This window comes from Ambystoma mexicanum, chromosome 13 (genome assembly GCF_040938575.1).
Source record: "Ambystoma mexicanum isolate Mex_15411 chromosome 13, UKY_AmexF1_1, whole genome shotgun sequence".
NCBI classification, from domain to species: domain Eukaryota; kingdom Metazoa; phylum Chordata; class Amphibia; order Caudata; family Ambystomatidae; genus Ambystoma; species Ambystoma mexicanum.
The window spans coordinates 480327810-480353098 of NC_090938.1; the positions used below are offsets into that span (position 1 = coordinate 480327810).

Genomic DNA, 25289 nt, shown 5'->3' on the forward strand with positions numbered 1-25289 from the left:
GCGCTGGTTACAGGGAAAGCGCGTCTTAGTTACAGCATACAGAGGCATACATGCATACAGTTTGGGCAGTAGCAATAGTTAGCAGTGTGTGCCTGAATGGCAGTAGGTAGAGGAATTTTAGTTAAAGAGAGAGGTTTTGAGTTTTTTTCTAAACGCTGTGAGGGAGCCTTCTGCTCTTAGAGCGTGGGGGAGATTATTCCACAGTTTTGGTGCTATGTAGGGGAAACCCAGCCCCCCGGCTGTAATCTTGTGGATGCGTGGTACAGTGAGTTGGTTAGTGTAGCAGAGTCTGGTAGGTCTGGATGAGGTCTGTCTGAGAATGGTGTCTGAGAGATATGATGGTGCAGTGTGGTGGATACATTTGTGGGTAGTAGTCAGTACCTTGAAGGTGATGCGTTCTTTGACAGGGAGCCAGTGAACTGATTGCCTTGCCAGTGAGATGTGGTCCCTTTTGGAGATGTTTAATGCTGCTCTTAGAGCGTTATTTTGGGTGACCTGGAGTTTGTTTAGGTTTTTTTCAGAGGTGCCGGCTAGAAGTGCATTGCAATAGTCAAGTTTAGCGCCTATGGTAGCTCTTGCTATTGAAAGGCAGTTTTCTTTGGAAAGGAATGGTTTAATGGCGTTGATGAGTTTAGTGCTTAGTGCAGATGCGGAGACAATGGCACTAACTTGTTTGTCCATGGACAGGGTTGCATCAATGTAGACCCCTAGCGTTTTCACAGAGGATAGGACTGGGATAGTGCAGTTGTCGATGTTGAAATTGGCATAGCAGCTGTCTAGCCTGGCCAGTGTGGATTTTTGGCCGAGGATAAGGATTTCAGTCTTATCCCCGTTAAGACATAGGCCGTTAGTGGCCATCCAGGCTTGAATGGTGGCATATATGAGTTTTAGAGCTAGGGCGTCTTTGTGGTATGAGCCTGATAGAGGGAGGAGCACTTGGGTGTCGTCGGCGTAGTTGGTGTAGGCAATCCCAAGTGCATCAAGTTTCTCGAATAGGGGCTTAGTGAATAGATTGTAAAGCGTAGGTGCTGTACAGGAGCCTTGAGGGACACCGCAGTGTATTATGGATGGTGTTGCGCTCGAAATGTTTGAAAAGACTTTCATGGCCCTCCCTTCAAGAAATGAGGTTATCCAGGAGGTGGCTTGGTCAGAGAAATGTGCGGAGTGGGAGAGGTGTGAGGTGAGGGTCTTGTGGTCCACTAGGTCGAATGCCGCAGAGAGGTCGAGGAGAAGTAAAAGGGCGGGTTTACCTTTGTCCAATATCTTGGTTATTTGGTTTTTTAGGTCCAGCAAAGCAGTCTCTGTTCCATGACCTTTGCGGAAGCCTGACTGTCTGGTGCCTAGGATGGAGTTAGATTCGAGGTATAGTTGGATTTGGCTGTGTGCCACTTTATCTAGAATCTTGAGAAGGAAGGGGACAGTTGTTATAGGTCTGTAATTGTTAGGCATCGTGGGGTCGAGAGTGGGCTTTTTTAGAAGTGGGCGCACCCAGGCTTCTTTAAGACTGTCTGGGACAGAGCAGGACTTGAATGAGGCATTAATGAATGCGGTAATGATTGGGGCAAGTGGTTCAGCGCAGTCCTTGATTAATTTAGGGGGGCATGTATCGGCTTTGCAAGTCGATGGTTTCAGATGTTTCAGTATGTCCAGGACTTCTAGTTCTGAAACTTCTTTAAAGGCAAATTTGGGAATGTTAGTGGTTTTGCTATGGGATTGGGAATCTAAGTGTCGACTCTGTTTTGGCAAGGTATTGTAGTGGTCGCGGATTTTGTTTTGTAAGAGGTCTATTTTGTTGAGCATGGCGGCTTGGATACTGTTGCACCAGCCTTCATCCTTGATGATCTCGTCAGAGGAAGTGGGAGGCACTGTGAGCTCTTTAAAGATAGAGAAGAGTTCTCTTGAGTGGCACTTTGAGTCTAGTATTCGACGGTTGTATGATTCAGATTTGGCATTGAAGATGGCGGTTTTGTATTTTTTTGCAGTGACTTTGAATAAGTCTTTGGTGATGTCGCATGGGTTGGCCTGCCAGTTTTTAAGTGCTTGGCGCTTTTTGTCACGCAGAGCTTGGAGGTCCTCTGTGAACCATGCGTTTGAGTGGAAGGATTTTTTTTCTTTTTTCTCTTCTAGAGGAGCGATGGAGTTTATAGCATTGGTGAGCGTATCCTTGAGTATGTCTGCTAGGATGTTAGGATCTTGAGGGAAAGGAGGGGCGAGGCATGGGGTGTTGAGAAGGGGGAGTAGATTGTCTGCAGTTAACTTTTTGGAGCTTCTGGCTAGGGTGGCGGATTTATGTACTGGTGTTTTTCTGGTAGGTAACGTAGGGATAGAGAATTGTATGCAGCTGTGATCTGTCCAAGGGAGGAATGTGTTGGATGTGATAGAGGAGTTACAGTTATGGTCGGCCAGCCAGTCAAGAGTTCTGCCTTTGGAGTGGGTGGGTGACAGGATTTTTTGTGTGAAGTCTAGGTTGGAGAGGTCCTTGAGGAAGGAGGTTGCTGTTTTGTCCTTTGGGTCATTATAGCCTAGGTTAAGATCACCTAGGAGTAAGGTTTTGGTGGATTTTTTTAGGTTTTCGCTGAGAATATGCGTGATTTGCCCTTGAAAATCGGTTGGGAGTCCTGGAGGCCGGTAGATGACGTGAATGTTAATGGTGTTGTTGTGAGAGAGGGATAGTTTGGCCGATAGTATGTCTGCATTCCCTTCCCATGTGTGGGGTGTGGGCCTGATATGGTGGATGTCTTTATAGATTATGGCAACCCCTCCCCCTGATTTTGTAGGTCTGTCTTGTCTAAGGATGGAGTAGCCTACTGGTACAGCTAGGGTAATGGCGGGGCCTGAGGCTTCATGCAGCCAAGTCTCTGTGATGGCTAGCAGATCTAGGTCGAAGCTGGAGATGAGCTCGTTGATTTCTAAGGCATGGGCAGTGAGCGATCGAGTGTTAAGTAATGCGCATTTGAGTGTAGGTGCTACCTGACTTCTGTTGGGAGGCCGCTGTTTCGTTTGTTTTTTCAGCTTGAAGTTGGGTGGGGTGGATGGTATAGTGGTGGGTGTGAGGTTGGAACACGGTGTGGGGATGTGGGGAATCCTACCCACAAAGTTGTGAGAGACAGATGTGCGAGAACCTAATCTATAGTTTCTGAGTGATGCTGGGATGTGTTGCGATGAGAAGGACCTAGGTAGTGTGCGTGTCCTCAGTCTGCACAGTCTGGTGCAGCTATTAGGTGTAGAGGTGTGAGGATGCGCGGTGTTGGGGCTGGGGTGAGGTGTCGAATTTGTGTTGGACTGCATCATGATGCTGGGGCTAGGTAAGCATGAGTGTAGATAGTGTCGTTCATATATTGCATTGGCGAGGAGTGCGCCTATGAGTAGTAGTGTGCTAATCTGGTGGTGCAGCCCTGGTAGCATGCTGGAATACTCTGTAGTGCACGTGGAGGGAGGCGAGACTGAGCAGCGATGGTTCTAGTAGTGCAAGGCGCTAGTTGCCTAGAGGATGTCAGAATATAGTGGTCTCTGGGCGACCATAAAGGCACTACGCAATAATACAGTGGTCTATGGGCGACCATAAGGCACTACGCAATAATACAGTGGTCTCTGGGCGACCATAAGGCACTACGCAATAATACAGTGGTCTCTGGGCGACCATAAGGCACTACGCAATAATACAGTGGTCTCTGGGCGACCAAAAGGCACTACGCAATAATACAGTGGTCTCTGGGCGACCATAAGGCACTACACAATACTACAGTGGTCTCTGGGCGACCATAAGGCACTACGCAATAATACAGTGGTCTCTGGGCGACCATAAGGCACTACACAATACTACAGTGGTCTCTGGGCGACCATAAGGCACTACGCAATAATACAGTGGTCTCTGGGCGACCATAAGGCACTACGCAATAATACAGTGGTCTCTGGGCGACCATAAGGCACTACGCAATAATACAGTGGTCTCTGGGCGACCAAAAGGCACTACGCAATAATACAGTGGTCTCTGGGCGACCATAAGGCACTACGCAATAATACAGTGGTCTCTGGGCGACCAAAAGGCACTACGCAATAATACAGTGGTCTCTGGGCGACCATAAGGCACTACGCAATAATACAGTGGTCTCTGGGCGCCAGAGCCTCGCTCTGGTGCCGCTATGCGCCCGCCATTGCTGGGCCAGGCGGAAGAATCTGACGAGGTCGGGCGAGACTCAAGAAGCGTTACGCCTCAGAACTCGCCGTACAGCTGGCAATAATGAGTGTGCACGATGGGCATACCTGGCTGTGAAAAGATGTCAACCCTCGCCTTTGAGGGAGTTCGATGAGGCAGGGTGATCTAAGCACGGCCGAACCGTGTGTAGCAGAAGATGCTCCTCGGCTCAGGGGCTAGTCCGTTGTGTGCTGTTGCGGCCGGAATGGTGAGGGCAGGGTCCGTGGCCCCTGGCTCCTGATGCTCTCAACAGGCTCTCAACAGGCTCTCAACAGGCTCTCAACAGGCCTTAGAGTGGCCTTTGCGCTGGCCGCCGGCGTGATCCGCCTGCCGGCGGTTACAGCTGATTTTCACGAGGCTCAGCCTCGGTTTCAGCCCGCGCTGCGCCCGGCATGCGTGGGTCAGGCGGCGTGTGGGGACAGGGTCAGGCAGGCCCTGTCCGTGTTGCTCGTGGTCTCGTGGCTTCTCTGCTGGGCTGGGGTGCTGGGGGGGCTCCTGCCCTCGCCCCACGGTGAGGAAGAGTGAATGAGGGGGTGAGCAGGCTCTCAACAGGCCTTAGAGTGGCCTTTGCGCTGGCCGCCGGCGTGATCCGCCTGCCGGCGGTTACAGCTGATTTTCACGAGGCTCAGCCTCGGTTTCAGCCCGCGCTGCGCCCGGCATGCGTGGGTCAGGCGGCGTGTGGGGACAGGGTCAGGCAGGCCCTGTCCGTGTTGCTCGTGGTCTCGTGGCTTCTCTGCTGGGCTGGGGTGCTGGGGGGGCTCCTGCCCTCGCCCCACGGTGAGGAAGAGTGAATGAGGGGGTGAGCAGGCTCTCAACAGGCCTTAGAGTGGCCTTTGCGCTGGCCGCCGGCGTGATCCGCCTGCCGGCGGTTACAGCTGATTTTCACGAGGCTCAGCCTCGGTTTCAGCCCGCGCTGCGCCATGACTGTTTCAAATTGTTAGGTACCGAATTGGTGGAGAATGACACATTTATAAGCTTCGAAATGAAGGGTGCGAGGTCTCTTGCTGCATCTTTTATGATCTGTGAGGGGCAGCTGTCCCCTTTGCAGTTTGACGGTTTTGAGGGAGGATATGATTTTTTGCACTTCTAGTGGGGTTACTTTTTTGAAGGTGAATCCATGATTAGTGTTGGGGGTGGTGGGTGAGCTAGGGATAGGGGGGGGCTACTATTGGAGAGTTGTCGTCTTTTATTTTCAATTTTTGTTTGTAAGCCAGTAATTTTGTTCGCAAGAGCAGCTTGGATGCTAGTGCACCAGAGTTGGTCCTTCACAGACATGTCCGAGGGTGGAATGGGGTTTTCTAACTCCTTCAGGATGGTGAATAATTCTTTGGTACTGGAGGTAGCATTACTTCTTATATTGTAGGCTTCCTTTTTAGTACGAATTATTTCTTTTTTATAGAGGGAGGATGCATTTGTGAGATTGGTTTTGTGTACCTCTGGCGGGTTCCTTTTCCAAAGGGTTTCCATTTTGGACTTATTATTTCTTAGTATTTTAAGTTCTGGTGTGTACCAGGAGTTAAGATGTGCTTTAGGTTTACCTTTGCGTAGTTTTAGAGGGGCAACAAGGTCGATAGCTTTGGTCATGGCATTCTTATAGGTGTCTACTAGTAGATTGAGGTTCGAGGTGTAAGGGATCATGTTTAGGGTGGGTAGAACTAGTGGGATGAGGGCTTCAGCGGTGATATTCAGCTTGTTTCGCGTCAGACATGCTGGTGCAGGTGGGCACTGTTTGTGGTGAGGGTTATTAGTGCTAATGTCAAATGAGGAAGTGGTCAGTCCATACAAGTGGTTGGGGGTTCTTGCAGATAATGTTACAGTTGTGGGCAGCGATGCAGTCTAAGGTTCTGCCTTTCTGATGTGTAGGTATGGTGTTAAGTTGGGTGTAGTTGTGTTTGCAGAGTGCATTAGCCAGGGAGAATGCTGGCGTGTCGTGAGGATCATTTTATCCCAGATTAAAGTCACCTAGAATAATATTCTGTTATAGGGGTTTAGACTTTTCAGCTATGAGGGAGGTTAAGTCTTCCTCGAAGGAACCTGTGGGACCAGGGGGGTCTGTATATTAATTACAGGGTGATAGTATTCTTAGGGGTGGTTTGAATTTTAATGGATAGATGTTCACAGGAATTTAGAGGAAGGGAGGTCACAGATCCAATGTCAAGTGAAGATTTGAATATAAGTGCTACACCTCCTCCAAGGGCATTAGGTCCGTCGGCCCTGAGGATGGAGTAGTTGTGTGGAACCGCAAGGGTTAGAGAGGGGCCTGCTGCGGCATGAAGCCAGGTTTCTGTGGTAGCAAGGAAGTCCAAGTCTGCTGACTGGATGATATCGGCAATTTCCGTAGGGTGGGCCACAATGTATCTAACGTTGAGTAAGGCTCCTTTGAGTGGAACAGTGTTTGCAATGATGTTTTTAATAGTGGTTTTAGTTGTAGGATTCTTGGTCATTTTGCTAAGTAAAGTCGGGAGTCTACAGCCTAGTCTGTCGTTACCGGTCGTGATGTTAGGGGGGGCTGTAGGGCGATGTTCTAGCATGTTGCCGAAATTTGTCTACCATAGAGCTAGACAAAGGCACAGGACTCGCCACATAGTCCTCGCGAGCATCAGGGCGTTGTGGCGCATCTTTTGGCGCGTCCCCGGGCCGCTCCTTGCGCTTCGTCATCTCTTTAGACCTCTCCTTCAGCCCCAATTCTGAAGCAATCCTAGTGATGCTTTCAGAGATGTTCGACAAAGCGGGCGATGTGCGGGTTGACTAGGAGGCCCAGCGGTAGATTTTTCTCCTACCGGGGCCTTAGGGGGCGTCGGAGCGTCAACTAAGCACGCTTCGACTGCCGGATGCGTTTTAGAGGTAGCTCCCTTCGGTTTAGAAGGCCCAGTCGCAAGACGCTGCTGCGGATGCGGGGAAGGCTGTTGATCCTCAGGATCAGAGGATTCTGTATACATTCGGTGGTCCTGTTGGTGCTTTTTCCCGTTTCGACATTACTGTCGAAACTGGTGCTTGGGTTATGTGTTAGTGTAGCGATCCTGAACGCCCCCGTCGCCGGGTCTTTCCCCCATAGTGTGACTCGCGTCAAGGACGGGTGTGGCAGACCTACGAGTGTCCGTCGTGAGGTCGATGGCATCCGACACGGATGCCTGGTCATCATTAGTACCCCCCGTCACTTTCGGCGGCTGCGGCGGTGGGGGAAGAAGATCCAGCCCGCAAAATGCTGTAGGCCGCCCACCGCTTAACACAGCGCTCCTTATGCGTCTTAGGGCACAGGTGTTTTCAGGCCGTGTACCGCGCTTCGTGGTGGTCAATGGATAGACAATTGCTGCCCTTTATCATGCTCATCCTTCCAAGGGTATCTGGCCCTGCATGAGGGGAAGAACCTAAATGATGTCCTTTCCATAGCGAAAGGCAATAAAGGCGATGACCAGAACTAGAGGGTAAAGAGGGGGAAAGAGGAGAGACATAGCTGAAATGTTATGGCCACCCCAACCCCACTCTCCCTAATGTGTAGGCCGGCCAGAGGGCACGGCCACGTGGAAGGCTCTGCCGCCGGATCGCAGGCATTGAAAGTCCACTGCAGTTTTCGGCATAGTACAGGAAGCACTGTCGAAATGACTTACAGGGGATAATCGACAAAGTCAATAGACAAGGTGATAAAGTCTGTTATGAAAGAGCTCCACAATAGGGTGACCAGTAATCTGTGTGGAAAAAAAACAATCTGAGGGACTACTGCGCGCGAGGGATTTTGGGTACACTACACATCACAATAGGGATAGTGTTACAGACACGCCTATGACGAAGTCCCCTTTCGGTCCCCGAAAGACAAGATGCAACACTCTGCGGTTACCATTCACAGCATGTGATTCTAAGCAGATCGGAAAACAACCTTCACCTCATCCCATTCACACATCACTTCATCAACATGTTCACTCGCCAATAGATATTAATTAGCAACAGTGATGTTTCTGAAGCATCCTCCTTTTGTTTCAAAAAGAGAATCTGGACATATGGGTTAGGGCATTTGATTGTTGTAACACTCCAGCCGGATTCCATCTTGATTACAGTTAGAAGGCCAGCAAATGGACAACTCGTTATTCCCTTGGGGGCCGGATTTAAGAAGGCTACATATCCTTCACACTGAGGCAGCTTCCTCAAGCCAAGTCTCTTGGAAGAACACAATTTCAAATAGCTCCAAATCAGGGACTTTTTCATTAAATGGAGACCGAAAACCTCTAGTATTCCAGCAGCCGATCTTCAAGGGACCCTGCTTCCTTACATTTTGAATTTAATCTGCTCGGGGACTACTTAGTGCTCCAGCCAAACTAGCCCACAAGCTCTCCTCACTCCTGCTCACATCTAGTTTTGGTGGTTTCCTTTTGTTTCTTTTTTCCTGATTTGAAATTGTAAATTTCAATGGGGTGCGATCTTTCCTTATATATGGAACTTTTTCTTCCATTTAATTTCTCTGTGGTTTCCTTTCCCTTGCGCTATTTTTATGGGGCAAATTATTTGAGATCGTCTTCTTCCTTTCGCTGGGAATATTTGTTGCTCTCCAATTTACTTTGATTTTTAGATGGAAGTCACTCATTTCATATCCCAGCCGCAAAAATGTCCAAGTGACAGCACCAAGTCTTTCTTGGATTGTGAGTTCAAGTGTAAAATGACCCAATCCGTCTTTTCTCACCCACGAATTCCACAATTTTAATGTCCCTTGAGGCAAATTTATGTGCAGGTTGAATGCAGTTATCAGTCTCAAAACATTCTGTCTGTTTAACACTGGCATAACACCGGCATATCAGACCATGCCACAATCCCCTCAACATAACATAGATTGAGCTTTTCTGCTCATTTGTCTTTTTCTCCTCCTTTCTCCAGGCAATTTTCCCCTAAATCCTTTCCTCAGACGTTTCCTTCCTTGATGTTTTACGAGACTTAATAGGGGGCCAAATGTAAACAACCCTTTCTTTTGTCTTCCAGTGTTTTAAACACAGCAGAGTTTTTGAGTGGCACTTCAAGTGTTGTTTTCCTCACAGATTCTGATCAATCTTAGCTGGAGGCTTAGGGACATGGTCGATTTGACTCAATATTTTCCCATTCAGGGATGCTCACCTCCTTCCACCGCTCATCCTCTTCCAATTTCTTCAATTAGATCTCTTCAATTATATCACTAAGATCCATAGAGGGGGTTCAGACACCTCAACCTCTTTCTCTGTCTCTGGAGCCTTTGCCAGTTCAGTATTTGCCTTTATTTCCAGCAAGGTCAATTCTTTCCTTGCCTTCTTGGGGGCCGGTAAATTGTCCATCGCGCATCACAGGAGGAGAGCTTAAGTGCCTTAGGAAAGCCCTGGATCCATTTGATTTCCTTTTAGATTTTCGTGGCATGTTTTTTGATTTTTTTCTTTAGGAGGGTGGTTTCCCTACCGACCCCCTCCAGTATTTTGTTGACTTCCCCCACCTTTTGTGGTTTGAATACTGAGAAGACAACTTTTTTTTTTTTTTTTGGAACACTGAGTTTTGGGCATCCAGGGCCGCCACCACCACCACTTCATCTCCATCATTTACCTCTCTAGACTCCTGCTGATCTACCACCCTTACTGGGGCTTATCGAGTAGGGCTAGTTCTTTAAGAATCCTTAAAGTGGGCCCTAATCCATTTACAGTCCTGGACTACAGCCTCCATCATATAAAGGTCTTATCCGTCGTTTCTTGCCGAGCAAGGTCACAGTCGGTTTTGCCCAGTACGCAGCGGTTTCAGCTTCTTTATCAAGCCTTATCTCTACTCTGCTGGCTAAGGTTTCCAATTTGCTGCTCATACCAGTAATTAGAGCAAGATGGTCCTGAAGGCTGTTATCGCCCTTCACAAAGCTGTATGAGGCTATTAAAGACGTTAATGATGCCATCACGAGCTGTTGAAGGTGCGCCTTGTCCTCCACACCAAGAAGGCCACCCTTCCTCCCCTCCTTCCTTCTCGTAGAATCCGGACGTTCAAACGAAGAAGACACTGAAGTGGATGAGGCACTAGAACCTGATCCCTCAAATACTTATCCTCCCTTTCTTCATCAGTCCCAATTTGCAAACCTTGGCCTATATTGAACTTTACCCTTAACCATATTCACAATGGACGGAGTTTGTTGGTTCTTGGAGTTCCTCCACTTCACTATTCATTTTCTGTGAGAGTCGGCTCATTTGCTGCATGGGAAGGATCATCTCCCCCAACTTTCGTTCCTCTTTGGTGGCAGCCGGGGGGCATCTCCCTTCAATCGCGAGCCTCGCAACAATTAAATCCACCTGCAGCAATGATTGATCCAGAATTCGTAAACAATCATTAACTCTGGACAGACTCAAATGTTTTTGGTCGGGCAATTTTCATTGTCAATTCGGCCAATTCCTTGGCCAAGTGGGCTGCCACCCCCACATTCTCACTGCAGCCCTGCGTTTCGACTGTAACAAAAGTGTCTGGATAACAGGCCCAATCTCCTATTTCTGGATTTATCCTCATCTGCTTTGACTGTAACAGGAGTTTTGTGCAGATAGGTATTCAACTCACCATTAGGTAATGACTGAGAGCCCTGAAATCATTTACCAATTCAACTCCCGTAGCATATTTGTTATTCTTCATTTGTGGAGATATATCCATTGAGGTTTTTTCCCCAGTTGATTTTGAGGCACCAACACTCTCGCCTCACTTAAATCCAAAACAGGGATCACCTCACAACTGCTCCTCCCCCTTTTTGTCACTCCCTCCTTGTCATAGGCAGTCTCCCCCAAATCACAGACAACAAGGTCTTTTATGACGTCCAAGTCGTCCTCTCTTTGAAGCAAGCAGCCGCCATTGCCAATAGCAGTCCCCCCCCCCACCTGTTGGCGCATTCTCGGAGGATTAGGGTCAGGTCTCATTCCGGTCACCAGACACCAGACGCTACCCTCCAGGCTCTGCACTCCCACTAACTCCTGACAACTCCACTTTCCTACACTACGCTTTGCAGAGGAAGTGGGTTTTAATAGACTGGGAGCAGTAGAGTTCGTAGAAGGGGAGGGGGGGGGGGGGCGGGGGAACACAGCAGCTGCCAAGCTTTGATTTTCTTAAAGGCACAACGCTGCATCGAAACTTTACTTTTCCAGCAAAACCGCAGCACAATCCAGCAGATAAGCAGAGTAGCAACTCCCGACAACTCCACTTGCCTCCACTTCGCCTATGTCTATGTCCAGATGTCTATGTTGCTTCTACTCCAAGAGTGGAGGAAGGGGGGGCGCATGTGAATCCAAGTACATACAATCATCAGAAATGCTATTACAGTAAGTAATGCATGTCTTCTGATGCTTGCGAATCTGCTTAGAATCACATGCTGTGCATAGACTAGTGAGCAGTACGTAGAGATGGTGGTGGGATGTGTGAGAGATGTCTTAGTATCACTTGTCCCACTGGAGAATCAGACCTAGAGTGTGTATCCAGGCAGTAGTGTTTTGTACAGTGTGTTCAGAACTCCAGCTTGCTGCTTTACAAATGGACTCAAGAGGAACATTTGCAATGAATGCTATGGAAGCCCCAGTGCCCTGCCTGAGTAGAGTGTGCTCCAGGCTTGAAAGGCAGATCTCTCTTGGCAAGAGTGAAACAGTGTGATGCAGTTTACAATCCACTTTGAAATTGCTGATTTAGAGACATGATCCCCTTCTCTACCAGCTGCCACTGAAACAAAAAACTGATTTGTCTTTCTAAGTGGTCTTGTTTTTTCCAAGATAGTAGATGACTGTTCTCACATCAAGCGTGTGGAGACTTCTTTCCGCAACGTTAGTGGGGTTCCGGAAAAAAGGTGTGTAGTTTCATTTATTGGTTGACATGGAATTTTGAAATAAACATAGGTGCAAATCGTGGGTGAGTGCGCAGGACCACCTTTTCTTTGTGAAGCGTGACAAATGGGTCTAGACTGAAAGAGCCTGCAGTTCACCAACTCTTCTTATTGAAGTGACTGCCACCAGGAAAGCCTTATGCAGGAACGCTCACCTGGTCTCTGCGGAGGCTTTGGGGCACGGTTGCAGCCCTCCCAGGAATGTGATCACCCCAGTCAGTTTTCCCTGTCCCCCTGTGGATAGGCTGTGGACTGCGACAATTGGTGACTATTTAAGTGAGCTCTCCGTCCTGCTGTTTCCAACAGGGGCACTTGTTGATGGGATCTAGCGTCTGCCTCATGGATTGGAGCAGTTTATATAGCTGTCAGCGTGGACATGCCCACTAGGCCGGGCTTGCCTGCCACTCCCAGTGAGTCAGCACATGACAGGCAACCCAGTGAATAGCAGCCCCAACCCAGAGTACACATGGGGCTGCTTTAAGTGATGAAAGTGTCCATGTTCAATGCATTTTGCTCCCGGAATGAGGTGCTATGCTTTCAATAAAAGCATTTTGTCCCCAATAAATGTTTGTTGTTGTCTGTTATTTATGAGCCTGGCGCCAAAGACGCCAGGACTGTGTCCAACTGGGCCCGGTCTGTGTTCTTGGCCCGATGACCATGACATATGCATAGGTTCAAATGGAGACCCCATTAGTCATACCACATTTAGGTCCCATCCAGGAGCTGGGTTGGAGATTGGGTTATGAAGTCTTAACCCCGTCCATGAAAGCTTTGACAACTGGAACTTTCCACCACAAAACCCTTTTACGAGACGTGGTGTAAGCCAAAAGTGCAGCTAAGTGGACTTTAAGGAATTGAAAACCAAGCCTCAATCTAGGTACAGGACCATATGTGTTGGTGAGCATTCAATAGGATTGATGCTTTTAGTACTGCACCAGACCCCAAAGCGTTTCCATTTGCTGGAGTAGCAGTGTCTTGCGTTTGGTTTTCGTGCTTCTTTAAGTATGTCCATGCATCTTTGAAGAAGGTGGAGGTGTCCGAACTCTACTTCAGGAGCCAGGCTGCTAAGTTGAGAGTTTGCTGGCATAGATGTAGAGTCTCTGTTGTCTTGTGACAGCATGTTGTACAGGCAAGGCAGCTTCCTCGCGGGGGAGACTGACATTGCCATCAGATGAGAAAACGGGAATTTGCAGGCCCACATCGAGGCCACCAGAATCATAGTGACTGGTTCCTGGTGCATCTTGTTCACTATTTTGTTCAGTAGGGGAGTCAGGCGTGGCGGAGGGTCAGGGGGGGAAATCAGACATTTCCCTGAACATGTTATCAAGAGTCTCTTCTCCTTGGAGCAGTTCTGCGGGTACCTGGAGGCGTAATATGGGCATTGAGCGTTCTCTAGAGTTGCGAACAGGTCGATCTATGAGACGCCCCAGTCTGCAAAGACGTTGGAGACGATTTCTCTGCCAATCGTACTCTGTGGGTAGTGGGAAGTCTCTGATCAGCACGTCCGCTAGAAGATGGAGTTCCCCTGGAACGTGTTAAAACAGGAACATCTTGCGTTTGAGAGCCCACTGCCATATGTTTTGAGACATTTTGGATAGCACTGGAGAGTGTGGGCTCCCTGTTTGTTCAGGTAATACATGGCTGTGGTGCTGTCTGTGAGGACCAGTACAGTCTTTCCCTGCAGGTGTGTCTGAAAAGCCTTCAGGACTTTGAACAATACTAACAATTCCAACAGGTTTATGTGGTTGGATGCTACTGCGGGGGACCAAACGCAGTGCGCCGTGTGATTAAGGAGGTGAGCTCCCCACCCCGTGAGAGATGAGTCTGTGGCTTCTACTGCGGGGGTGGTGAAGGTCTTCCCCTGCAAGAGGTTTTCCCTCGACCACCACTGCAGAGAGAACAAGGGCTGCCGAGACAACCACTAGATCGTCCCATTGTCTGCTGGCTTGACACCATTGGCTGGAGAGCCAGTCTTGCATGGGGTGCATGTGCAAACATGCATGTGAGACTAGATAAATGCAGGATGCCATCATCCAACATTCGCATGGCTTTGCGTACGTCACCTCGCGGCTGGCTACATAGTGAGGGATTTGGAACAGCATGTTTTAAACCCTCTTGTTGGAGGGAAAGACAAGGCCGTCTTTGGTCCGAATTAGAGACCCCAGAAACTGCTTGACCTGAATGGGGTCAAGGCTGGACTTTTTTGTTGATCAAGAATCCCAGATTGAAGAGGTTGTCTACCATCTTCTGGGTATTTGTAGGCATGTTCCATACAAATCCCCTGTTATTAGCTAGTCGTCGAGGTAAAGATAGACTGGGATGGATGGTCTGCTCAGATGAGCCATTACTACCGCCAGTACCTTTCTAAAAACCCTTGGGGCTGAGGCAATGCCAAAGGGGAGGACCTTGAACTGATTGTACTTGTCCTCGATCAAGAACTTTAGGTAATTTCTGTGCACTGGCAACATTGAAATATGAAAGTATGCATCTGCCATGTCCAATGTTGCCATGTAATCCTCCTGTGCTAGCAGTGGGATTACTTACTGCAAGGTTGTCATTCTGGACTTTTGTGGTTTGACTAACTTGACAAACTTGTTCACGGGGCGAAAGTCTACGTGAGAAGGATTGCCCCTTGTTAACTCATCGCTGTTGAAAGGGTCTTTCTAGGCATTCAAGGTGTTCTTCAGGATATTTTGGTTGACATGTCTCCCTTCTGAGACAACCGCAATGCAGGTGTGATCGTACCGGTTCCAGGACTTCTTGTAGGCCCTCCTGAAGTAAGTTCCATTTTATGTCACTATAACTTGTATAGTGTAGTGTAGTGTTATTGACAATTCTAGTGGAATATGCCGCTGACGTAGTGGTGCGCTTTCTGAGGGCATACAACTTTTTACAGTCCTGGTCTGGTGGTGCCTCTGCCAAAGACAATGGCACTCTGGTCCTCTTCCTGGTAGTAGTGACTACTAGGGAGTCTGGAGTAGCATGGTCCTGGGTATACAGCGGGTCAGAACGGGAGGGGCAAAAAAGGTATTCTACTCTAGTGTTCACCGCTCTTGTAAGAGATAGGGACAACAATGTGGTGCAAGGCACTTCTTGATAGAGTTAAGCAGTGGGATCGCGTTACTTGTCAGGGGGACGGGGGGGGTTCTCTTTTAGGATGTCTTGCACAAAGTGTGTCTTGTACTGCCTCTTGTGTGGTGACAATTTGAAAATGTTCTGCAGCCCTCTTAAGGATTGCATTGAAGGCCATTTAATCGTCAATGGGTGAGGCTTGACTGAGGAGGGAGGGTCTAGACAAAGGGTGTCTGAATCTGGAGTTGTAGTGGGGGAAAGACATGGTGCTTCCTCTATTGGCTGTTCTTGACCCCAGTCTGGGCACTGGTCTGGTGTCCCCTCAAAAGGATTTTCTTCCCGACCATAGGGGTCCTCAGACTTCTTCGGGTTCTGAGAATTCTAAAACTTGTTCCTGGGGACATGGAATGGAACATTTTTGTACTTTTGAACGAGTATGGCAGGAGTCCTCCTCCCTAGGTCTTTTTGGGGTAATACATTTCTCAGACGTCAACAGTTTGTCCATGTAACCCTAGAACCTAACTCTGGTCCACAGGGATGAACCAGAGTGGTCTGGAGGTTGGAGGGCTCTCCTGGGGGACAGGAGTCTGAAGAACGTCGAGATTTATCAGCCATTGTCTTAGAGAGAGGAAGTGACCCTTCTGAATACTCCTCTGTGTATTTAGATTTATTAGCCGCCGAAACAATGTCTGCGAGACTCTTGTGTAGTTCCGGTGGATCGGGGAGTGTTTGACGTACCTATAGGTCGAGGTTTGCGGCACCCCCGAAACCCTTGGTGCCGACGTACTCTTAGGGTGCGCATCGGCACTCTTGTGTTTGGTAGAGACTCCCTTATGGGTGGAATGCCCAGACGCATGCCATGACGACTGTTGCTGGGAGGGCAGCCAATCATGAGGATCGGTGGGCGTCGATGAAACCTTCGACGGGCCCGTTGGAGTCTCTAGCTTCCTCCACAAATGGGTCGAGGGAGCTTGTTTGTTCTATTATTTATAAGGTGCACCAGACCCGAGGGTATTAGGGCGCAACAGTTACAGGAATTTGTGAAGCTTACAACCCCTTGTGGGGTTGTGCGCTTTCTCTTTTGTGCCCCTGTCGCCGGGATGTTGTCTCTCCATAGCAGAACTGTTGGCCCGCCTGTTGGGGCCGTGCGCTTGGGAACCTAATGGTTCTGCAGAGAGGTCAATGGCCTCCACATCGGAGCCATGGCTGCCGCTTGAATCATCGTCACTTGAGGCGCCTGCGCCCACGGGGGAACCACTCTCGGCCTGCAAGGCATAGGCCGCCCACTGCTTCGTCCCCCGATCTTTTAGTGTCTTTGGATGAAAAAGTTGGCTAGACTTGCGGGATCGCTCATTGTGATCACGAGGCAGAAACGGTTACACTTTCGGTGAGTGCCCTTCCACAGGAATCTGCTGTTGCAGGACAGGCAAAACTTAAATTGAGTCCTCTCTTAGGTAAAGGGCGATAGCAAGACCAGAAGGGAAAAGGGGTGAAAGGAAATGCATTCTAAAAAGAATCAAACCCCGGGGCCCCACTCTCCCTACTGTATAGGCCTGGCCAGAGGGCCAAAGCCACGCGGTCGACGGAGTCAACCGGAGCACCAGTCGTCGAAATCTACAGGCGTCTTCGGCATAGGGTGCAGAAGTAACCATCGATGGAAGGTCAAAGACTAAATGACCAACAGTCGTGGATAATGAAGATATAACTTTGCAATGTACAAGCTCTGCATAGAGCGACCAGCAAGCTTGGCGGAAAAAAACAATCTGAGGGACCTCGGCGCGTGAGGGATTTTAGATACACTACACGTCACATTAGGGATCATGTTACAATCACGCTCATGTCGATGTCCCCCCCCCCTTTGATCCTCCAAAGACAAGATGCAATACTGCGCGATTACCACTAGATGTCGGACAATATGCACAGCATGTGATTCTAAGCAGATTCAAAAGCATCAGAAATATATACACACACAGCTAATGCTCTTTGGCAATATGATACTGTACCCTCACACTTGTGCTATATGTGTTATTGGTAAGTACATGAAGATCCTACTCAAAGAAAAACCCGCTCCACTGATCGCGCCACTCAAGCCTAGTCTTGCCTTCTGAAGAATCCTCCACCCACCTGCTCAGGGTTAAGAAATGCACTCAGATATTTAGTGCACAGTTAGAGCGGTTAATGTTATTTTATACATATGTCAGAAGAAGTTGGTCGCTGAGGCTGGAATGAGAACTGAAATGAAAAATTGAATGATGGAGGACTGAAGAGGATGGCTGAGAGAAGAGATGTGGATTGAAGATAGAGGATAGGACGGCTGCTACTATACAACGTGATCGGGAATAAACAATGCACCATTACCTTATTTGTCTCTTGACTAACGCCTGCACCCTACTTGTAACCCCTTGGCGTCTCCTTTGTACAGTGCCCAGTTGCTTCTCAGGTAGGTTCATGCTTTATAATTCCCTTGCATACATATCAGTATTTCATATTTAAATGCCTACTGGGGGAATTATTGAGAATGTATATATTGACATCAACTAATGCAGCATTCCAGCCTACACACATTATTTATACTAAGTGAATTGACCTTACACATGCTTTTGTTTGCGATTGGGTCTTGTTATTGGAATCTGATTCTACATGAACAGAAATTACATACTGACTATCGATATTCATAGTAATGCAATACCATTTTGTGTTGGTTCTCACAAACAAAATAAACAAGTTGATTAGGAGAAGAGTGAAGTCACCTCTTTGTCATGGGCAATAAGCTGTGTCTTCACATGACCGGAAACCAGGTTAACTCTCCCCAACACCTGCCCAGTTTCTAGCCCCCAGATTGTGCAAGTTGTATCAATACTAGACGTCCCTGTGAGAAAAAGATAAGGAAACAGTCAAAATTGCACAATATATCATTAAACCCATACAAATAGAACGTGTTTGGAGGTAAACATTACCAAGGAGATTTGGGTCAACTTCATTCCAGTCAAAGGAGGTCAATGGAGCACAAAAATCTGAGTTTTTGTTGTTGTTGAGTAAGCACTCCAGTCGTGTCTCTGTTTCACCCACCTTCAGAAAAAACATTAAGAGCAAATTTATTACATTAAAATAACCAACCTGGCACTGTGCATATAGATATTATTTCAAAGTAGTGTCTGTGTCTGATGAGTCTAACATCAAGCCTTTCAGTTAGACAACTGCCAGTTCCATTGAAATAGCAGCTAATTATACAGGAAAAATAGTTACCCACCCTATTAACTCCAGAATTCTTGGTTCAACAACCACAATTGAGATGCACCTTCATAAGACTGCAGGTATACAAGAACAGATCAGACATCTAGCCAGTGAGAAAGCACAGCAAGTAGAACACTTGCTTTGAAATCCGTGCAGAGACTGCCGACGCAGGTTAAAATACCGGCAGTGCCAAACTCAGCCTTTCATCCTTCGAAGGTTGATAAATAAGCACCACACACCGTGGGTAATAAGCAGCGCTCAGATGCCCGACGGTTGTAGCGCTATATAAATGCAAATTATTATTTACATTGAGAAGCCAGCGTGTGATGGCTCTGTTCTCCCAGGCTCCACTTCCTCCCTTTCCCGAATTAGGAGGTAAACAAACCTTTGGGCAGGGAAAGTGGAAAGAATTTGTTCAAAAACTTAAAGTTAAAAGTAGACGCTCTCCCAGGAATTGACATTTTATGTAAAGTTGTTTTTCTTGTGCTACTGATGCAGATTTTACAACACATCTGGCTTTTGTGCCGAAGAGCGCACAGCACCATAACACAGAAAAGGAGCAAGTTACTTACCTGTAACTGTTGTTCTCCAGCATAGGTCTGGCATGGATTCACATGCTCATGAATATTCCCCGTCGTCAGGCTGGGAATCCTCGGTAAAGAAAAATCAGTATCAGTTTCGTTTCTGATCTGTCTTTCGTAGTAGTAACCAGTCACTGATCTCTGCGTCATACTGACCAAAGCCAATGACTGCCATCTCCCTAAGCCCCGCCTCTGGCAGCCATCTTCAGATTTGGTAGCACGTGAAGTGGCAGTATGACCAAGTGAAGAGCCGCAGAGGGGTAGGCGGGAGGGTTCGCATGTGAATCCATGCCAGACCCATGCTGGAGAACAACAGTTACAGGTAAGTAACTTGTTCCTTCTCCAGCATGGGGTCTGGCATGGATTCACATGCTCATGAATAAAAGAATACATAGCAGTACACACATGCACAACCACGGGAGGTGGCAAAAGGCTCAACATTAAGCAATACAACAACTCAACATTAAGCATCTCTTACCTCCTCACCAGGCTCACCTTAAGCGAACAGGTTGCGCAGCACTGCTTGGCCGACCCTGGACTCCTCCCTTGAATCCCGATCGACGCAGTAGAATCTCGTGAAGGTGTGCGTCGACCTCCAAGTAGCAGCCCTGCAGATGTCCAGCAGGGGCACACCAGATAGGAACGCCATAATAGCAGCGATCGCTCTGGTCGAATGGGCTCTCGGACGGCCTGGCAGCGGTCGGTTAGCCAACCGGTGGCAGTGCATGATGCAGCCGGAGAGCCATCTGGAAATGGAAGACTTCGAGAGCGCCTCCCTTGATTCACAGGTCCAAAGTTCACAAACAGCTGTGATCTCCTCCGAAAACTCTTCGTGCGGTCCACGTAGAACTTCAGCGCTCTAGCCACATCCAGCGAGTGCAAAGTCCTCTCGGCCGGCGACGAAGGAGACGGGAAGAAAACAGGTAACACCAGGGGCTCGTTAAGATGGAAGTCCGACGGCACCTTGGGCATAAAGGAGGGGTGCGTCCTAAGCACCACCCTCGAGGCATGGAAAGTCAAGTACGGTGCTTTGCAGCATAGGGCCTGGATCTCTCCCAGGAGGTAATGGCCACCAGGAATGCAGTCTTCCACGACACAAACTTCATCGGTGCGGAGTGCATCAGCTCGAATGGGGGCCCCATGAGCCTGGTCAGCACCACGTTAAGTTCCCACGCCGGGGCCTTCACCGGCGGGAACGACCGAATCAGTCCTTTCAAAAACTCTTACCAGTCAATGGGACCACAGGGACGTCCGTCCTGTGGTTCTGGTATATCTGGAGATTGCCGCCAGATGAATTAATGGAGGCATGGGCTAGCCCAGCCTTTGCCAGCGATAGCAGGTACGGCAGCACTTGAGGGGCCGTAATCCGTAGGGGGTTGATCTTCTGAGCTCGGCACCATATAGAGAACCTCTTCCACTTGTGACCGTAGCATTTGAGAGTCGAGGGCGCCCTGGCCTTTGCAAGAACCCCTCTGCAGTCGGCCGGTAAATCGTACCCTCCAAACTCTAGCGCTGCAGGAGCCAAGCCTGCAGGTTCAGCGACTCCGGGTTGTGGTGGAAGATGGAGCCTCCTTCTCTGGAGAGAAGATCCGCGTCCCCCGACAGCTTGATGGGTGGGGACGTTGACAAGTCCAGAAGGTCCGGGAACCAGATCTGCCTCGGCCACGCCAGTGCGACGAGAACCATCCTGCACCGGGACCTCTTGAGCTGGTTGATGAGTCGAAACGGCAACGGAGGGAACGCATACAGGTATAGGCAGTCCCAGGGGAACGAGAACGCATCGCCCATGCTTCTCGGCTGGGGGAACCTGCTGGCGAACCTCTGGCACTTCGAGTTTGTTGCTGTTGCGAACAGGTCGATTTGGGGTTTGCCCCATCGTCAGAAGAGTTGATCCACCTGATCCTGGCGTAGCTCCCACTCGTGACACGCGCGCAGCTCCCTGCTGAGCGAGTCGGCGATGGGGATTCTTTCTCCTGCCAGGTGGAAGGGAACCAGGAACATCCCCTGGGCGACCGCCCAGTACCACAGAACCTGTGCCTCCTTGGATAGGGCTGGGGATCTGGTGCCTCCCTGCTTCCGTATGTCAAACATTGTCGTGGTGTTGTCCGTGAAGATCCGCACCACCTTGCCCTTGAGCGACGGGAGGAACGATTTGAGAGCCCAGAACACGGCTCGGAGTTCCAGGATGTTGATGTGCAGGAGCTTCTCCTCCGGGAGCCAGAGGCCTCTTGCGTGGAGATCTCCGGTGTGGGCGCCCCAACCCTCCAGGGAAGCGTCCGTCACCGTCTCCTGGTACGCCGGCGTCTGAAAGTCCTTGCCCGCAGTGAGGTGCGCTCGAACGCCCCATCACTGAATCGCCCGCCGGAACACCTCGTTGAGGGGGACCTTGTCTTCGAAGGTGCCCGTCGCCTGCATCCAATGAGCGTCGAGAAATTCTTGAAGAGGGCGCATCCTTAGTCTGTAGAGGCGCACCAGGTAGATGCAAGAGGACATCATCCCCAGGAGGAACTTGATGGACCTCACCCTGGCCACGTCCTTGGCTAGCAGGCGCTGCACTTTGCCCAGAATGGTCTTCGTCCGTTCTTCCGACGGTGCCGCCAGGCGCCTCACTGTATCGAGCTTCGCTCCCAGAAACAGGGCCACCTGTGACGGCAACAGGTGGGACTTTGGGTAATTTATTGCGAATCCCAGGTCTGTGAGTAGCTGGACGGTCCTTGCAGTGTGTTCGACGGCGAGTTCCCTCGTCCTTGAGCGGATGAGCCAGTCGTCCAGGTAGGGGTAGACGTGAATCCCCTGCAGGCGCAGCCGCGCCGCCACAGGTGCTAGGCACTTGGTAAAGACCCTGGGGGCCGACTTCAATCCGAACGGCAGTGCTCTGAATTGGTAGTGGCGTCCCTGGACGACGAACCTGAGGAACTCTGTGACTTTTGAGGATGGGAACGTGGAAGTATGTATCCTCCAGGTCCAACGACGATAGAAAGTCGCCTTCCTCCAGCTGTCCCAGCACGTGCTGGAGGGTGACCATCCTGAACTTTTGTGACCTGATGTATCTGTTCAAACGACGAAGGTCCAGGATGGGGCGCCAGCCGCCCGTCTTCTTCCTGACGAGGAAGTACCTTGAGTACACCCCGGAGCCTCTTCGGGACGAGCTCGATGGCGCCTTTCCTGAGCATCGCCCATACTTCCAACAGCAGTTGCGGGACGTGATTTTCCTTCCTGGCCACAGGTGGAACGTGAGGGCACTTCTTGAGGAATTCGATAGAGTGTCCTCTTGCCAGGTTATCCAGCACCCAACGGTCGGTGGAGATGGACTTCCACACGCCGACGAAATTCGTCAGCCGGCCTCCCACTGGGGTGCTTCGGTGGGGGCCCAAGGCCACGGCCGGTTCAGTCCTGCTTTGAGGTGGTGGCCTTGCCGCCCTGGCCACCTTGCCGACGGCGGCGAGGCGCTCCCTGCTTGCCGCGACCCCTGTAGGCCTCCTGAGACGAGGAGCGTGCCGCCTGGCGGTAGGACGAGCCACCGCTGGATCCCTTGGAGGCCCCTTGTCTGCCTCCGGAGCTCCGAAAGGGCCGTCGTTGCTGAAGGGCTCTTAGGGCGCGGGCCGTCTCCGTGTCCGTCTTTATGGCTTGGAGGGATTCGTCCACCGCCTTCCCGAACAAGTTGCTGCGTTGAACGGCATGTCCAACACCCTGGTCTGGACGTCCTGACGGAAGTCGGTTGCCCGGAGCCAACCCCGTCGTCGTAGGCAAACTCTGTTGCCCAGCTGGCGGAACCCGGTATCGGCAATATCGGTTGCCACCGTTATGGCGTGGTCCGACGCCACCTCGCCTTCTTGAAGTATTTCCAGGGCCTCGGACCTCTTGTCGTCCGGTAGGAAGTCCAATATGGGGGCCAGCTTAAACCAGAGCTCCCTGTCGTAACGGGCCACGATCGCCAGGGCGTTGGCCGCTTTGATCATCGTCGCCGCCGACGAAATGACCCGTCGCCCCATGGCGTCCAACGTCCTTCCCTCGCCGTCCGGAGGGGAATTCGACGTTGAGGCTCCTGACCCCGCCTCTTTCTTCTTCGCCGCCGCCGAGACGACCGAGTCTCTTCTCGTACCGGTCCCGTTTGGCTGGTGCCGTGGAGGGGTTCCTGAGTACCGACAGGCCCTCCTCCCAGATGTCATCGATTAGAGGCACCGCGATGACAGTCTTCCTCTTGGCCTCCCGGCGCTGAGAGGAAACCTTCCTTTTTCTGCTCCTCCGGGCAGAGCTGGAACAATTCGGACGCCCTGGCGATCATGGCGTGGAATGAGCCAATCTCATCGGGCGGAGAGGCCCGGGAGACCCGTTCCATCGCCGTCGCCCTCAGAACCCGTCGTCGAGCCCACCGCACCGTCATCTCCCGACTCGTGGGAGGATGAGGAGGTAACTGCAGGCCTTACGGGGGCGAGTGGAGGAGAGGGTTGGGTCCTCCGTCGTTTGTTCTGAGGACTTCCCGACGGGCCAGGTTGCGGGTCCTCCGGCCTGGGCCGTGCTAATCTCGTCCTTATCTCAGAGCATAAGGACTGGATCGCAAACAAAATGGCCGCCGAGCTATCCTGAGGCCTAGGTTCCGGCTGCGCCGGAAGGGAAGGCTGCTCTTCCTCGCCATCGTCATCTTCCTCGGTTATCTCCCGAGGATGTTCCTTGCGGGATCGAACCTTCTCGAATTGGACTTCGATATTCCTCACGGCCTCGGTCCGTTCCCCCTCCGAGGCTGACTCCGAGCTCGAGGAGGCTACCGTGCCCCCCCTCCCATCATGGGGGCCATGACGATGGGCTGAAAAGAGGATTCCCTCCTTGGCGGCAGGGAAACTAGTCCCGGAGGCAGTCTCCGCTGGCGGGGTCTCTGCCGGCTTGGCCAGAGTCGCCGCGATCGCCTCGATAGAGGCCTTTGCCTGCTGGGTAGGGGCCTTCACCACCTTAGGTGCGTCCTGGGCCTTCTCCTTAGGGGGGAGGGGCGACGCCTCGCTCCCCCTCTCCCGAGATCGGACTGGGCTTCTCCCGAAGCTTACCCGGGGTCTCGGACTTCCTCTTCCCCGAACCGGAGCGCTGGCTCGTGGTTGACTGTGCTGGGGAATGTGCGCCCTGCCTGGCGACCGAAGAGCCTGACCTGTCGGCGCTCCCGGAGCCAGCGGACTTGCGGTGCTTGGCCTGGTGTTGGGCCCCGTCGCCGGGGCGCCCGCACAGGACTTCGAAGCCCGCTCAGACCCTTTCTTCTTCTCACCCGTTGAGCCCTACTCCAACCAGCTGGCGAGACGGGATCGACGGTCCCTCATGGTCCGCTCCGACAAGTTCTTGCAGAACTGGCAGTCCTTCTCTACATGAGTCTTGTCCCCATGAAGACAGAGGCATCGCAAATGTTCGTCCTCCTTAAACACATTCTGCAGCCCGCATCCAGGGCAGCTGCGAAACAGCTTGGGTCCGGGTGACGAACTCGCGTCCTGGGCCATCTCGAAGTAGGCCGCAAATCTTCTGGAATCCTCCAAAAGGTTGATTCGACAAAATCTTCACCCTTGAGGGGCGTAGGAAAATCCCGTAACGGGTACCCTGTTAACGGAAGTAGAAACGGTTGAGCTTGAGGCTCGATTAACCGAAAAATGTGAAAATTCACCTGAAAAAGCGCGAAACACGCAGCAAAGCTCGAGAGCTAAGCATGAGGACTCCCAACACTTGAACGTGCGGTAAAAATCTGAAGATGGCTGCCAGAGGCGGGGCTTAGGGAGATGGCAGTCATTGGCTGTGGTCAGTATGACGCAGAGATCAGTGATTGGTTACTACTACGAAAGACAGATCAGAAACGAAACTGATACCGATACTGATTTTTCTTTACCGAGGATTCCCAGCCTGATGGGGAATATTCATGAGCATGTGAATCCATGCCAGACCCCATGCTGGAGAACAATGAAACCACCAATCAGTCATTGAGGTTCTGGATTAGAAATGACAGCTGCTTTGACAAACAGATGCAATTCTAGACAAATCAGCATTACATGGTTTGGTTCCCAATACTGTCCCACTTAACAAGATATTTTGAGTGGGGTACAAAACTACTTGGTCATTGAAATAGATCAAGGTGTAACACTTCCAAAGACTTCTTGTAGAGAGAAAACTGGAATGTGATGATCCTTGTTGGGTATGTTTTTTTTTTAAAGAACTTAATTTGTTATGCTTGGCATAGCAACAAGGGAAACAAGCAGCCCATGTACAAAGTTTGGCGGGAAGTTGTGCAGAGCAGTACAAAGTCAACTGGTGGCAAAGTTATCAGAGATAACTAATACACATCAACAGGCAAAGTACATGGATTAGACCCTGATGGGGACTGGGGAGGCCAGGTCACTGGCTTAGT

The 25289-nt window shown here is 50.4% G+C and overlaps 1 protein-coding gene across 1 annotated transcript in view; it reads right to left on the reverse strand.

The window, feature by feature from the left end:
- The window catches only part of DCAF7 (DDB1 and CUL4 associated factor 7), a 320235-nt gene that overhangs the window by 167869 nt on the left and 127077 nt on the right, over positions 1-25289 (reverse strand). Inside the window, exons 3-4 of the mRNA XM_069634125.1 lie at positions 18059-18170; positions 17852-17970 (exon numbers count right to left, since the gene is read on the reverse strand). Of these exons, the coding sequence (XP_069490226.1) occupies positions 17852-17970; positions 18059-18170 (231 nt within the window). The remainder of the gene's footprint in view (positions 1-17851; positions 17971-18058; positions 18171-25289) is intronic.